The 15,999-nt window shown below is 42.4% G+C and overlaps 2 protein-coding genes across 5 annotated transcripts; both read left to right on the forward strand.

The window, feature by feature from the left end:
* The first annotated feature begins 2,606 nt into the window (after positions 1-2,606).
* On the forward strand, positions 2,607-13,638 carry steap3 (STEAP family member 3, metalloreductase). Of its 4 annotated transcripts, none has more exons than XM_034198782.1 (6): positions 2,607-2,665; positions 3,697-3,933; positions 4,550-4,816; positions 6,390-6,914; positions 7,263-7,424; positions 12,167-13,638. In XM_034198782.1, exons 2-6 carry the CDS (start codon positions 3,712-3,714, stop codon positions 12,452-12,454), a joined length of 1,464 nt encoding a protein of 487 aa, XP_034054673.1. In that variant the 5' UTR covers positions 2,607-2,665; positions 3,697-3,711; the 3' UTR covers positions 12,455-13,638. The 4 variants fall into 4 exon arrangements, with proteins under 4 accessions (XP_034054673.1, XP_034054676.1, XP_034054674.1 ...); XM_034198785.1 differs by lacking the exon at positions 12,167-13,638 and adding an exon at positions 7,940-11,003; XM_034198783.1 differs by having other exon boundaries at positions 2,618-2,669.
* An 868-nt stretch (positions 13,639-14,506) lies between these two features.
* On the forward strand, positions 14,507-15,911 carry LOC117534560 (acyl-CoA-binding protein-like). Its single transcript, XM_034198787.1, has 4 exons — positions 14,507-14,557; positions 14,714-14,831; positions 15,418-15,480; positions 15,576-15,911. The coding sequence occupies exons 1-4, from the start codon at positions 14,552-14,554 to the stop codon at positions 15,647-15,649; spliced, it is 261 nt and encodes an 86-aa protein (XP_034054678.1). The 5' UTR covers positions 14,507-14,551; the 3' UTR covers positions 15,650-15,911.
* The last annotated feature ends 88 nt before the right edge of the window (positions 15,912-15,999 follow it).

Raw genomic sequence — 15,999 nt, forward strand, 5'->3', positions numbered from 1 at the left:
TGTGCATTTACACCTGGAATCACTGAAACACAAAGACTGTTTTTTGGGGTGTTTTTGTGTAAAAATGGTAGACAGAAGCTTGCCTTTGAGTCAGTCCTTTTTTTAATACTGTTTCAGCATTTTCTACAAAAGCCATGTAATGCATTCAGTCTTTGTCTCTCTTTGAAATAGTGTTTTGGCCCCACATGCTGGATTCAAATTGTCCCGTTAAGCTTGAGGGATTCACAAGAAACGGCTTCCAAAGTAAATGTACCTATCATGCAGACATCCCCTTTTTTAGAGTACCATATTGTTGAGGCATAGACAGGCAAGTAGCATTTTACTGTAGCTGTTGTATGTTACATCACATGTCATTTGTTAGACGCTTAAGCGACTAACATACATTCAGTGCTGTGGACAATCCCCACAGGAGACATTTGGGGTGAAGTGCCCAGGGACACAACGACATGCTGACTGTGGGACTCGAACTTGCCCTGATTCGAAGTCCAGCACTCTATCCTGAGTATGTTTGTGGGAAACCTCCACTGAGCCACAACAATTCAGCGGTAAACTTGCAACATCAGCTCCTGTCCTAACATGTGTCCCTAATCTCTGATGAAGACACCTCGGCTCCTGAATCCACAGAAACAAACGTCTTCCTCCATGTCACATGTTGACAGTGAAGTCCTGTCAGAGGCCAACATGGCTGAATTCGTCCACCTCAGGCTAACCGTTTATGACCGTGCCTTTCCCTTGCTGCTCTCTAATTGCTGTGGTAATGTTATTATGAAACGGGAAACAGCATCAAAGGCAAGGAAAGGTTACGAAACCCTGCTGTTTGCTATTTTTCTTTTAAATATTAGCAATGGAGTGGGGCAACAATGACAAAGAGTTAGCATTTTACCACTTCTTCCAGTTGCTTTTTTAAACATGTTTTTGGTGAGATGCCTGAAATAAGGTCTGTGGTTCAAGATATTCTCACATTTTGTTCACAATAGAAATTATGTCACGGTTGAAAGAGACGACTTAAATGTCATCACGGCGAACATTAGCCACCTTTAGCTTAGCTTTGGTGACATAAATTCATGTGAACGTGATGTTGTCCCTTTGAAGCCTAACATTAGCTTTATACTATTGCGTTTAGGTTTTAAAAATGATCAAAGTGGTGTAAATATGTACATAATATGTACATAAACATAATCCTGCTGAACAAACCATATAAGTACACAGAGCTCATTTTCTATTGCATTTTGTCGAGGGAACCCTTGCTATTCGAGCACATCACTGTAGCACTCTATTAGCAGGGTGGGTTTAGGGAGAGTATTTAACTGAAGTCTGTCCCCTATGGTTAGAATAACTTTAATTGATTTGACGTGTAAGATTAAGGGGTTACCAGTTCCACACCAGGAGACTGTAATCAATACCTATGAATAAGAAATCTTAAAATCATATATCTATGTCAAGGAATGTGACCTGAAGCACAAACACGAGGCCATAGCCTAGAGACTGAAAGAGAGGGTGGCGTGTGTGTGTGTGTGTGTGTGTGTGTGTTTGTGTGTGTGTATGTGTGTCTGTGTGTGTGTGTGTGTGTGTGTGTGTGTGTGTGTGTGTGTGTGTGGTGTGTGTGTGTGTGTGTGTGTGTGTGTGTGTGTGTGTGTGTGTGTGTGTGTGTGTGTGTGTCTGTTAGTGAGTGACACTGATGCAGCGCTGTGAGCCAGAGGGCTTCAACCTTTTGCAAGTGGCAAAGGCAGACGTGATGAAGTCATGTTGACAGTGTGTAACCTGCGGTCAGACGTTTCTTTTTTAACACAATTTTGCTTTGGCTTTTCTCTCCTAATCCCAGGGCCAGTTAATCAAATACCCTGACAGCAGCAGATGGAGTCAAGCGAGAGACTACTATTAAAAGTCTGCCTCTATTTAGACCTAATGAATATTATTTAGTGTCTCTACTCTTCTCTATTATGTCCGTCTGTTTTTTGGTGTGCCATTTATTTTTCTCAAGGGCATATTTAATATAGATTGTACTTGTACAGTGCAAAAGCTATCCACCATTATATAAAGATATATTAACACAGTATAGGATACATTGATATATAGAGAAAAGTAAGGAAAATGTGTACAAGAAACAAAGATTTACAAACCAAATATATATAAAAATATTACAAATAAAGGGGAAACAAGTATGAACAATATATCTGAATTTGAAGTGGACTAGCTACAGTTTTAAAGTGGTAGTATTTGGCCGAAATGTGTTCATATTCTGCAGTAAATTGAAGAGTGTGTAAAGACAAAGAGATCACATAGATTTTTATCAGTCAGTATATATTATATATACAGTACAACCCTCCTTAGAAGATGGGGGGAAAGCAAGAGAAAGGGTCATGCATGCTTCAAAACTCTTTATATTCCTGCTTTTTCCCCATTCTTGTAAAGCACTTTTTTAAACACCATATTAAAAAGTGCAGCATTTGTCTTGTAATGTTAACGGTCTATTATGTGTCTTCTGGGAGGATTTCTTATCATATGTATTGTGTTGGTACATGTGTGCAGGCAGCTCACTCAATTTTATCTTCTGCTCACACATGGGGGGCGTGGAGGGGGCGGGGCTTCTGCTGTTGCGTCACCTTATCAGGAAGAACCGCTCAGTTTGCAGAGAGCGGAGGAGAGGGTGAGCAAGTACCTGAAAGTAGGTACAAAATACCGCTTTAACTACTAACAGGGACTGACTTAAACAATTTAAACCACTTATGTATTCGAATGTTCGCTTGTATGTGCCTGTGTTGCTTGGTTTGTTAGAGAGAGGAACTTTAAAGTGTCCACGAGTTCAGTCAAGGGCAACAAGCCACTTTCGGTTTTGTTGTGAAAGCCAATTTACATTTCCTGCAATTTAATTTCTTATCAGCTTTAATGCGTCCTATAACATTTCTTGCAACTGTTTCTGAATAATTTAGGTTGTCTGGTTAATTCGGCATACATTTGCATTATAACCAAAGCAGTATTTAAATAAAAAAAGGACGTTTTTACTAATTATTTCGACTGCTATTGTTATGTATGTTAACGACTTTTGTATCTTCAAAACAGTGGAGTTCGTGGATTAAGTTTTGCATTTATGGCAGGCTTGCTAGTAATGTTTTGATATTATAATCAGAGGTGGAAGAAGTAGAGCTTGTACTTGAGTACAAGTAGAAGTACTCAGGTCTTGTACTTGAGTAAAAGTAGAAGTACTCAGATCTTGTACTTGAGTAAAAGTAGAAGTGTAGGAATACTCTGTTACAGTAAAAGTCCTGCATTCAAAATGTTCCTCAAGTGAAAGTAGAAAAGTATTCTCATCAAAATACAGTAAAAGTAGTCGTTGTGCAGATTGGTCCATTTCAGAATAATATATATGATATGTTTTATAATGATTGATCATGAAAGTGTTATCAAAGCTGGTGAAGGTGCAGCTAGTTTGAATGACTTTGTATACTGCAGGGTAGCTGGTGGATTTACTCCAGGTGGAACTAAAGTCTGATTCAACACTTGATTATATTTCACATCATTCATCCAGATCTGTGAAGTAACTAAAGGTGTTAAATAAATGTAGTGGAGGAAAAGTACACCTTTTTTTAGACCTTACAATCAACATCTTAATGCCTAGTTGAAAGTGTTTTATCCTCCTTTCTATGTCTGACTGCATTCAGTCGAGGTCATCTGAGTCTAAATGAACCATCTCCACAGATTCATCAGCGCATTATGCCTGATGACATGGCAAGGCCTTTAATCCGCGACAGAGGTGAAGCAGGAGGCTCGAGACATCTGGAAGCCTCCATGTCCGACTCTCCGGTGATCGGCATCATGGGAACGGGCGACTTCTCCCGCTCGCTGGCCAGGAGGCTGGTGTCCTCCGGATACCAGGTGGTGGTGGGGAGTCGAAACCCCAAGCGCTCTGAGGATTTGTTCCCCGAAGAGGTCGAGGTGATACACACACTCTGACACACACCCACACTCACCATGTAATGAGTGTTGTTGGTCCCGTCCTAAGGTGCTAATTCTATGTTTACTCACTGACTTTACCCACAAGGCATAATAACAGCTGCTATTATCATGAAGAGATGCTTAGCAGATAATCCCACTTGTGGTTTGGGAATAGAGTTGCGCACCTTTGCATTGTCAGTGTTGGACACCTCGAAAACCACAAGGACTCTTATAAATGAACTTTGTTCTTCATAAGGTGCAGGGTTTAGGCATTGTAGGAGCCATTTCACTTCACTTTTTATTTGAATTGTTTAACATGTTTTAGTAGTAAACATGGCCTACAGATATTATTTGTTGAATATTTATCTACTCACCTTAGTTGTTTACGCCCCCGAATATATTTGTTGACACCCCTTGGTCTCCTATTTGCTATATGATGTGTGTTTATGGGGAAGGGGTTGGTGTTGGACGGGGAAAGCTAAACAAGTTGAAGGAGAGATGGAACAAATAAATGGATTCATCTTGACAAAATGGATTATGGTTTTGGATTATTTCTTTATTATACGTTAGATACAGATGTATGTCAAGTTGAACCATTCCTCTGTTCCTCTTCCAGGTGACCTCTCAGGTGGAGGCAGCCAGTCAGGCAGCCCTGATGTTTGTGGCTGTTTTCCCCGAGCATCACTCCACGCTGCTGGAGCTGAAGCCCTCGCTGGCTGGAAAGACGCTGGTGGACGTGAGCAACGGTTTGAGAATCAACCACGACGGGCCTTCCAACGCCGAGCAGCTGGCCGACATGTTTCCAGACAGCGATGTGGTCAAAGGGTTCAACACCATATCAGCCTGGGCGCTGCAGAGAGGACCTCGAGATGCAAGCAGACAGGTGGGAAACATCTGCTCATAGTATACATTCGTGGAGATTCAAGATTTATTTTTTTATTGTCATTCGTACATAGCTACAGTGTAGTTATGTCTATGAAAATCTTAGGTCCCATGCTCCTCCAACAGTGCAACACAATAACACAGATCAAATAGTGCAAGTGTTTTGGTGGACGTGCACGATTTAGGCAGTTTGTTCCAAATTGTTGGGGCATAATAACTAATGCTACGGTCATTTAAGACCTTAACAAGTGAAGTCTCAGTGCTGGGGTTAGGTCGGAAGCCCGACTGAAACACATCAAAACCGTCAGTTAAAAACATGAAATTACTCAACTGTTGAAAAACTGCTTTTTCAATCAATTTGCTTAAAAAGGGAAGGTTTGATATGGGCCTGTAATTATTCATTATGGTTGCGTCTAGGTTATGCTTTTTTTGGAGCGGTTTTAATTACTGCAGTTTTCAGGGCCTGTGGAAAAACACCTGATTGAAGAGACTTGTTTACTATGTGAAGTATATTCGTTACCGGTGGTTTTATTGTTACTGAAACTAAGTAAAATGATGGTCACACAGATTGGCCCCACAACACGGGTCAATCTGTCACTATAACACAACACAAAGGGTCTCCAAAAGAGAGTTGCCCCGCTACACAAAGAAAAACAAATCTCACTACTAAAGTGGAAACAAACAATAAACAAAACGGGACTGTGGAAACACACAGCTGGTGCGGGTCTACAGGTGCTAATCACCTGGCTCTACGCAATATCCACTCACAGGAACGCTGGTCTACAGGTGCTAATCACCTGGCTCTACGCAATATCCACTCACAGGAACGCTGGTCGACAGGTGCTAACCAACCTGGATCTAAGCAGTATACACACACACAAAATCCCTACGCTAACACAGAACCCGACGACACACTGCTACTCAGTGTGCTCGCCTAGAACCCTACTACAGACACTGCTAATCAGTGGAGCTAATACAAAAGACACACGGCTAAATACTCTCAGAATTCACAGAATGAAGGCTTATCACAAGGATAGGGTTGAGGCATCTGACACAAAATACAGAGCCTCCCGACTGTTGTCCGTGCTCAGCCTTTATACTCCTCCCCCGGATGACGTGGCAGAAGCGAGCAGGGGTTGGGCGACGTCTGTCCCTCCCCGCGGATGTTGAGCGGTCCGGACGGCCAATGACAGCAGAGGAACTGCACAGCTCATTTACATACACAAACAGACTTAAGCTCACAAGGTAGCAGCGGCTGTAACACTGCCTGTCTAATTTGCATAATTGTGTCAGTGAAGAAGAAGAAGGCAAAATCAGGTAGGAAACATCTGCTCATAGTTCACATTAATAATGATGATAGATGACATTTGTAAAGCGCCTTTCAAGGGACCCAAGGCCGCTTTACATGGTGAACAAACAATCAGACAAAAGGGCAAATAATAAGGTAAATAAAGTAGGAGTGGAAGCAGGGGGACGGTGATGAGTTTTTAATGATGACTTGAAGATGTCCAGGGAAGCAGCATTCGTGGAGATACGTCTTACTTGTGACTAAATATGTCAACTGTTCCCTGCAGATTTTCCTGTGCAGTAACAGCAGCAAGGCCAAGAGCTCCGTGATGCAGCTCTGTCGCAGGATGGGCTTCGTCCCGGTCGATATGGGCCTCCTCTCCTCTTCTCTGGAGATTGAAAACCTCCCCCTGTCTTTATTCCCTTCCTGGCGCATCCCCATCCTCTGCACCCTGTTTCTCTTCATCCTCTTCTACCTGTACAACTTCCTGCGGGACGTCCTGCAGCCCTACGTCACGGCGGGGAAGAGCGTCTTCTACAAAATGCCCATCGAGACGGTGAACGTCACTCTGCCCTCCGTGGCCTTGGTGATGTTGGCGCTGGTTTACCTGCCTGGTCTGTGTGCCGCCTTCTTCCAGCTGTGGTCCGGCACCAAATACAACCGCTTCCCTAATTGGCTGGACCGCTGGCTGACGTGCAGGAAGCAGTTTGGACTGTGCAGCTTCCTGTGTGCAGCGTTACACGCCATCTACAGTCTGAGCCTCCCCATGAGGAAGTCTACACGCTTTAAACTGCTCCTCGCTGTTAGACAGGTGAGAGGAATCACAATACAATACAGCTTTACTTAGAAAGCACTTTCAAACCTCCAGACCAAAGTGCTGTACAGCCACAAGCACCTTTTATGTATTTATCTTTAATTCCTTCATTAGCGTTACAGCAAAATTAGCAAAGCAGTAACTAATTTAATAAGCATAAAAATGATATATATAAATGTATAAAATCATGATGAATGGTCATTACTAGTGTGATTTAAGCCGACTGAATTAGACTTGGCAGAAGTGGCATTTGTTGTATAATCATTTACTACACTTACAACTAGCTGCAGTACATCGGGTGAATTAATTAGAGATGAAGAGTGCTGTCTGTCCTGTGGTGTCCAGATGAAGGAGGGGGACGAGGTGTGGGTGGAAGAGGAGGTGTGGAGGATGGAGCTGTACGTCTCCGCGGGCATCATGGCGCTCGGACTGCTCTCTCTGCTGGCCGTCACCTCGCTGCCCTCCGTCGCCAACTCTGTCAACTGGAGGGAGTTCACCTTCATACAGGTACGCACAAACAGGAAGGAGAATGGTATAGCTGTCCTTGAGGCTCAAAGGCTTTATTGTCATATGCACGGTAGCTATAGTGTATATTCATGGTGATGAATACATGCACAATAGCTAAAAAAAGACCACTTGAAAAAAACATTCAGCTGCATACAGACAGATGGGATTAATACACAATGATGGGTGAAGATTGACAGACACTTGACACACACACACACACACACACACACACACACACACACCCCCACAGGCGTCACGCTGATGCAGACAGATGCACTCCATATCTCTACATGTCTCTACATGGCTCATACAATCACTGCGTTTGCACTCCTGCTGCTGCCCCAGATTTGGCGCTAAACTCAGGAGAGTCGTGACTCAGTTCACACACACACACACACACACACACACACACACACACACACACACACACACACACACTTCCCCCCCCCATGGTGGCCTCTTTTCCCCCATGACTCTTGGTCCGACTGCTTTTCCCCTTTCATCTTTCCGTTCAGCTAATCCGGTGGCCGTCAGATTAGTCATGTGTCGAGAGCCGGAGCGATGAAGAGAAACTTCTTGCCCTGAACCTCCAGACCTGCTCTCACAGCTGCAGGACGCTGGGTTTACCGTCTGTGTCCACCAGGGAGAGGACGCATACTTGTTTATAATGGACATACAAGCAATGAGAAAAGGTTGATTCATAGTCTGATTCTCTTTATCTCTCAAGGAATGGCATCGAAAACATAACTGTGTTCCAAGATAAATAAAACAGCCCACATATTGGTCACTTAAAGGGGACCTATCATGCAAAATGCACTTTTGTACGTCTTTTATACATGAATGTGTGTCCCTGGTGTTCCAGGGAACTCACCAAGTGTCAGAAAACACAACCCTCTCTCTTTTTCTCCATACCCAAATCTCTTAAAAAGGGGCTGCAATGGATCTGATACAGACTGATCCAGATTTGAACACTTCTCTGACGTCACAGAAGTAGCGCTACGGCTATTGGGCCAACTCCACCAATCAGGAGGAGACAGCCACGGACATTGCCGTTCGAAAGTGCTGGAGACGCTGTAGTACATATGCCAGGCCTGTAGATGGTGCTGTTCTCACAGAATCAGCCCGTGAAAAGACGGTGTTAAATTGAGCGAAATGAGGAATGGCTAAAATGCATGATCTGTTTGGTATTTTGAAAAGTATAAAGTATAAATATGCCTTTATATAGGTATGGTCCTACACTATATTATTGAAATATAGCATGATAGGTCCACTTTAAAATACCACTTCTTGCCATCCTATGATAACCAAGGTTAGTCATAAGTAAAATTTTATAGAAAATCCTCAAAAAGACCAACAAGTCCTTCTGATGACACACATCTTTAAGACGGGTCACTGGGAAATGTCCTGAAACAGCTGGACACTGTGGGTTCAGCAAAACTGCTTTATGTAATGTAGAGAATGTATTTGACTTGTTTTAACACAGATATAACCACTTTGAATACAACGAGACGATACGATATACTTTATTGTCCCCGTAAGGAAATTCGTTCTGGGCTCCGTCCAGCAGTTCCGCATACATGTACATAATATACAAACATAGTGGACATTTAAGAGACATACACATATCATCAATCATACACCGTTTGAACAAACACAATACACACAGACGCACATACTGACAATGGCGACCTATTGCACAACCCTCATGGCCAACATTTAAAAAAAAAAGTACATTTCATTACATTTGACTTCGACTACATTTCACTTCCTGTCAATGTTAAGAAGTTTAACGGACATTGGTAGGAATGAGTGCTTATAGCGGTTCAGCCTGCTCTTGGGAACCCTGAATCTTCTACCAGAAGGTAGGAGCTGGAATTCTGGGTGGAGTATGTGGGTGGGATCAGACACTATTTTGTTTGCCTGTCTGATAATGGACTGCTCATATATGTTTTGGAGATATGGGTGTTTTTTAACCCCCATAATTTTTATAGCCGTCTGTACCAGGCGAGCGATCTGTGACTTTGACTGCACTGTCAAGTTACCGTACCAGGCAGTGATACCATACCTAATGATGCTCTCCAACACTGCATGATAAAACAGTAACATGAACTTCTGGTCGACGCAGAAAGCCCGGAGTCGACGCAGAAAGTACAATCGCTGTTGAAGTCTAGAGCACAGACCTTGAACATGCGCCTTCCAGCTGAGTGTATTATCTAGATGGACACCAAGGTACTTATAGGAGCTGACCTGAGTTATGGGTTCATTGTGGATAACCACCGGGCTAAGGTCACCCACTGCCTTTGGGTCCCACACCATCTCCTCAGTCTTCTTCACATTCAGCACTAGATGGCTAGAATCACACCACTGCACAAATCTCTCTATTTCAGAGTGATAAGCCGATGAACTGCTGCCCTTGTGCATTAAGCCAAGGATAGCTGTATCATCAGAGAATTTGATGATATAATTCTCCGGGTGGGCTCTTGTACAGTCGTTTGTGTACAGTGTGAAGAGGACCGGGGGAGCTCACACAACCCTGGGGGGTTGGGTTACTGATGGTCCGGGGCTCTGAGAGGGCATTGTTGACCCTGACTTGCTGAGTGCGATTGGTTAAAAACGAAAAATACCATTTCAAGATGAAAGGATTTATATTGATCTTAATCAGTTTTTGAAGCAAGATGTGAGGCTGCAGTGTGTTAAAAGCCGAGCTGAAATCCACAAACAGTAGGCGTACATATGCCTTAGGGTCTTCCAGGTGTTTAGTGACCAGGTGTGTGATGCTATTTAGAGCATCGTCTGTGCCACGCCCTTGCTTGTAGGCAAACTGAAAAGGGTCTAAATGTACATCAACCTCCATTTTAGCAGCGGCACCATGATCCTCTCAAAACATTTCATGACAATGGATGTCAATGCAACAGGCCTAAAATCATTGTTTACCTTTGGACAAGGTTTTTTGGGGACAGGTTTTATTATTGATTTTTTCCAGAGGGTGGGGATGGTGTGAAGATCAACAGATTTTTGAAACACTCCATTTGTTGTGCCCATGATAGACATTTATTTGGACTATTCAAGGCTTTAAAGCGTAGGGATTGCACATGTTGACGCACAGAAGAGGCTTCCTGCCGTTAATGTAAAAGCCCCCGACTCGGCCGAATCAGAGTCAAATGAATGCTTTTGGGCCGTTGGGGCGCTGTCTCTTTTGTTCAGTTTCAATGTGCACAAATTACAGAAGACCAAATAACATAATTGTTTTGCTTAGGGTTGTGTTTGAATGAGCAGGGCTGGAAATGTAATGGCAAAAATCTCTCTTTATTAGGCATTAATGTGGAAGTGAAAACTGCAGACATGGCATTTTAATTAGTGATTATTTACGATAAGATCATACTTTATTGTCACATCAAGTCTAACATTGTCCCTGCATCACCATCAGCTCCATTTACAGCATCAACAAGGACACATATTAAGACCAGACATCTTCTCATTCCTTTTTTTTTAAAACTCCGCTGTTCCCAGCTGACTCAGAAAGCGACTCAGGTTCTGGTCCAGGCTCTCGTCATCTCACGCCTAGACTACTGCAACTCCCTCCTGGCTGGTCTACCTGCATGTGCCATCCAACCTCTGCAGCTCACCCAGAATGCAGCGGCTCGTCTGGTCTTCAACCTTCCTAAATTCTCCCACACCACTCCGCTCCTCCGCTCCCTTCACTGGCTTCCGGTAACTGCTAGAATCCACTTCAAGACACTGGTACTTGCTTACCATGCTGCGAATGGATCTGGCCCTTCCTACATCCAGGACATGGTTAAACCGTACACCCCAGCGCGTGCACTACGCTCTGCATCAGCCAAACGACTCGCTGCGCCCTCGCTGCGAGGGGGACCCAAGTTCCCATCGGCGAAAACACGTGGGTTTGCTGTCCTGGCTCCAGGATGGTGGAATGAGCTCCCATTGACATCAGGACGGCAGATAGCTTGCACATCTTCCGGCGCAAACTGAAAACTCATCTCTTTCGACTCCACTTCGAGCGATAGAACTATTAACAAAGCACTTATATACTAATAAAGGACTGGCTTATCTAAAGCCAGTTGAGTAGCACTTGAAATGTTTGGCTCTATGAAACCTGATGTACTTTATGATTCTGTTTTCTTCAAGGTTGTGTCTTCCTGGTCGAATGTACTTATTGTAAGTCGCTTTGGATAAAAGCGTCAGCTAAATGCAATGTAATGTAATGTAATGTAATGTAATGTTCCCCTTCAGTCATTTGAAAGCACTGTAGCAAGAATTCATCAGGATGTCAAGTGGAAATAATTATCATCTGGGAAGAATGATGCCACCCTGAACCGCTGGCCTCCACCAGACTCATTCTTAGGAAGCTTTTTAATCAGTTGGCACTTTAAATAGCGTACACACACACACACACACACACACAAATGCACACCAGTGGGGTTTACTCAGGTCATGAGTGGTGTGTTTCCTCGGGGTCCGCAGCAGCCTGTGAGACATGAGTTAATGTAATGAACTGGTATAATAAGTCACTTAAAAGGGAAATATCAGTTTTATTATCATCATTGTATTCGATATTTACATTAAAGATGACTTTTTTTGTCTATAATTGAACCCGGTCTGTCTTGGGTTTGTAGGTGATTGTTCCTTGCATGCTTTAGTCGCATTGTTTTCTTTTTTTTGTGCGAAAGATATTAAGTTTATCTAGATCTCTTAACCTCTTTAACATTGTCTCCCCCCTGCAGTCCACAGTGGGTTACTGCGCCCTGTCCATGGCCACCGTCCACACTCTCCTCTTCGGCTGGGGCAGAGCCTTCGACCCGGCCCAGTACCACTTCCTGCTGCCGCCCACCTTCGTGCTGGTTCTGGTTCTGCCCTGCGTGGCTCTGCTGGGCCGCCTGGCTCTCTGCGTGCCCTGCGTGGCCCTGCGCCTCCAACAGATCCGCCGCGGCTGGGAGAAAACACGACACCTCCGCTTCAGACTGCCCGAAGACAACTGCCGCAACACGCTGGACGACGTCAGCAACGTGTGAGAGAGACCCAGAAACTGTAGTAGAGACTAAAGGGTGTACAAGCAGTATGTGTGCACTCGGGAGGTGAAAGAGATGTGTGAGCTTCTTTTGAACAAAATAACCTGATAGGTCCTGATGAAGATAGAAATAGAGCTTTGGTAATCAAGCTTATTGCACTATGCATCGTCACTAATGAGTGTTTAGCCTTAATTTATTGTTTTGTGTGAAGCTTCAACACAGAGTAGAAGAGGAGCACATGTTTAACTTGTGCAAAACAGTCTGTTATACTTCTGATGGACCTGCTGAAGGCTTTACAGCTCAGCAGGAGTCTTTGAAATCATCTGACCATCAGAAGTAGACCTCCTCTTACCTTTTCTCTTTGCACTTCAACACTGCTGCAAAGACGTTTGTCCCAACATTGTTACGATGTTTTTCGACGTGACATCAATGTTTCCTTTCGTTTGGACATCATTGAGAATTAGATAATATATGTATTTAAACTTTGTGGGACCGTTTGGAAAGGATTGTGGTTTGGATGAGGCCTGAGCCTCATGAACACCTGGTTGCAGAAAAAGCTGCATAGTGCCTTTTGAAATGTACAAAGTGGTCTCTGCACAGAAAGCGTTATGTGTCATGGTTACAGTCCACTAACTCTAGAAGTGTGTGACTTCACTGATGGATCATGTGCGTCCAGAACTGATCATATTATCATTGTTACACAAAAGCCACCCCTTCTTTTTATAATGTTTCTTCAGTCTCTTACTCAGGTAAGGTTTTCTGATTCTCGTGCCAACTGGAAACTGAAGCACTTCGTTGGGTTTGCTTTGTCGAGTACAGAAAGTGGTTACACACTTCCACTGATGTGCATATTACATGTGTTTTCTGCCTTTATTTAAAGTGTTGAACGGACCTGCTGATAAACACCAATCATAACACAATCGTCCTAAAATATGAAAAGGCTGTTGCCAAAGTTTTTTACAGTTTCAGTAAAATCAGTTTTCTGTTGTTTGTTCGGCACTGCTTGTTCTTAGAGTTTATATTTTATTAGTGTTCTAGCCAAAGATGATTCTGTGTTACATGTTTTCTGAATCTAAGTTAAAATGTCTCCATAGTAGTGAACTGAAATGTACGTTTTTCTAGGTGTGAATGTAAATAATTCAAATGGACATTTCTAGAACATAGAATAAATACTTTTTTTTACAAAACGTTGTTTCACTTTTGTATTTATGTTTGAAATATGGGAGATTCATTTGTAGATGCTTCATGTGAAGAGTTCTTAATTGAGTGAAAGGCTGAAGTGAAACTTAAATACATCTAATCTTTAAAATACTCTTTAAAGATAAGACTGATGTAGAAAATCCACTGAAAGGCTTCTTTTTGTTGGCAGCTTTGTAGCACTCAACTAGGACTTGAACTGGTGACCTTCCAGTCATCAACCCAAGTCCCTATGGACTTCGCCACCACTGCCCAAAACACTAGATCAGGTCAATCTGATATAGACTTTGATCCATTAAATAAGTGGACGCTGCCATCTTGTGGCGGAGAAACTTCCCCTTGTCTCCCAAAGCTAGAAACATTTCCTTTGGCATAAAGTTGTATTTAGGACTTAAAAGTAATATTTGTATTTTATTCTGTACTGTTTTAAACAAGTTAATTAGTGTTATGAAACATTAGACGACAGGTGTCCCATAAAAAAAGGATTAAATCTGGTCACAGGCGTTTTTACATTCTCCAAAATATTAGATTTTCTTTGTCAGGCTTGAGCTTTTATTAGAAATATATATATTTCGTATTGCAACTGGGAACTCCCACTTTTATCTGTCAACTGCATTTGTTTGTGTGAATATTACTTTATCAACCTATATTAATTATAGGTAGTATGCGAAGGATTACTGTGCAATACATCAAGTATCACATGTTTAGATTTCAAGATATAATGTTTAACAAACTATGATTCAAAAAACGTATCTCAAAGTATACTTTTCCTTCCTTTTATTAGCCGTTATTCTCCTGCTGTGTTTACTCTCTGTGTCTTTAAGAAAGCTCCTCCCTGACTTGATAACCTGCTTTCAGGACTTATAACCAGCAGAGAGTGAAGGAAGGTGTCACACAGCAGTCATGAATGTAAGTACTCTCTCACTTTAAGCCGCTATGGGACACAAGGATGTACTGTACCGTTAAGTTGTGTTATCCACAGGGAAGTTGTTGTTTTTAAAGCTATATCATAGATGTTTATTTTAAATATGAGAGTTTGAGTTTCTGTGTCTTCTCCCCTTCCAGGAGTCCTTTGAAAAAGCCGTAGAGGAGGTGAAGAATCTGAAACAGAGACCAGGCTACGGCGATCTGGGGGAGATGTACGGTTTATATAAACAAGCCACAGTCGGGGATGTTAACATAGGTGAGTGTAAGGTTGCTAACAACGTAGAATGAATATGGAAACGCCAAAGAAAGACTGCGATGTCCTCAGAGTGACCCAGCAGTGAGCAGATACCTGCAGGGCGCGGTGAGACTAGAATCAGGTCGGACAAGTTGGGTGTCTTTCTGTGAAAGATGGCAAAACTGATAGAAGTCGTTAATTGAGAGTTTTGTATTGTGACCAGCACCACGGCACACCCATGTTATACATATGCAACTGAAGTGCTTAGTAACAAGCATATGAACAAGTGTGTGCACAAAATGTGAGAAAAAAGTATTATGTGTTAGTAGAAATAACTTTTATTTCAACCCCAAACCACTATCTGCACATTTTTTAAATACCATGCATTTTTAACTATTAGGTCAAGAGGTTAAAGGGCAACTTGTTTTATTACATTAAAGTTTAAATACAATTGTTAAGCCTAAGGGTTTGAGAAAAGATTTTCTTTTATTGAACTATGTGATAATGATTATTTCATGTGGGCGATTTTTCTGCACTGAGTACTTTTACTGTTGATACTTGAAGTACATTTTTCTTTCAGCTATTTAATTGATTTACTTTCTTTCAGGTCGTCCGTCGATATTTGACCTCGCAGGACGCGGGAAATGGGATGCATGGGAACGAAGAAAAGGTAAGATCTTCACACAGCATTAAAGAACTTAAAAGAAGAGTAATTGAAAAACTGATATTTATTCTACTGTCACACGGTTTGCTTATTAACAACAGGCTTGGGCAAAGACGAGGCGAAGGTGGCATATATCGAATTGGTGGAGGACCTGAAGATAAAATATGGGATCTAGAGTCACTTTCTCACCTTCTGTATTATTTCCAACATCACATTTCTCACTTTGTTCAATAGACAACACATTGGACTTCATGTAGAACAGACATCACCTGCTATTTCATTCCTGCGTTAGACCACATGGAGAACGTTCTGATCGCTCATAATGAAGCGAGGGTCAGCATGTGATCAGCTTCTGTCTCGATTGCTATTCTTTTTAAGGGCAAACACAATGTACATTTTCATATAAAAATGTTAAAATAAAAAGCATTGGTTCACAAGACTGGTATCAAAAATAAAGACTTGTTCTTTGGGCCTGAGACTAAAGCCTTAGGCCAAATATCCAACAAGTATTCACCAAATATCAAA

Source organism: Gymnodraco acuticeps, unplaced genomic scaffold, assembly GCF_902827175.1.
Source record: "Gymnodraco acuticeps unplaced genomic scaffold, fGymAcu1.1, whole genome shotgun sequence".
In the NCBI taxonomy this organism is placed as follows: domain Eukaryota; kingdom Metazoa; phylum Chordata; class Actinopteri; order Perciformes; family Bathydraconidae; genus Gymnodraco; species Gymnodraco acuticeps.

Coding starts and splice junctions, on each gene's coding strand:
- steap3 (XM_034198782.1), top strand. CDS start 3,712: ATGCCTGATGACATGGCAAGGCCTTTAATCCGCGACAGAGGTGAAGCA. Junction 3,934..4,549: donor TGTTCCCCGAAGAGGTCGAG/GTGATACACACA, acceptor TTCCTCTTCCAG/GTGACCTCTCAGGTGGAGGC. Junction 7,425..12,166: donor GGGAGTTCACCTTCATACAG/GTACGCACAAAC, acceptor TCCCCCCTGCAG/TCCACAGTGGGTTACTGCGC.
- LOC117534560 (XM_034198787.1), top strand. Junction 14,832..15,417: donor AGTCGGGGATGTTAACATAG/GTGAGTGTAAGG, acceptor ACTTTCTTTCAG/GTCGTCCGTCGATATTTGAC. Junction 15,481..15,575: donor TGCATGGGAACGAAGAAAAG/GTAAGATCTTCA, acceptor TATTAACAACAG/GCTTGGGCAAAGACGAGGCG.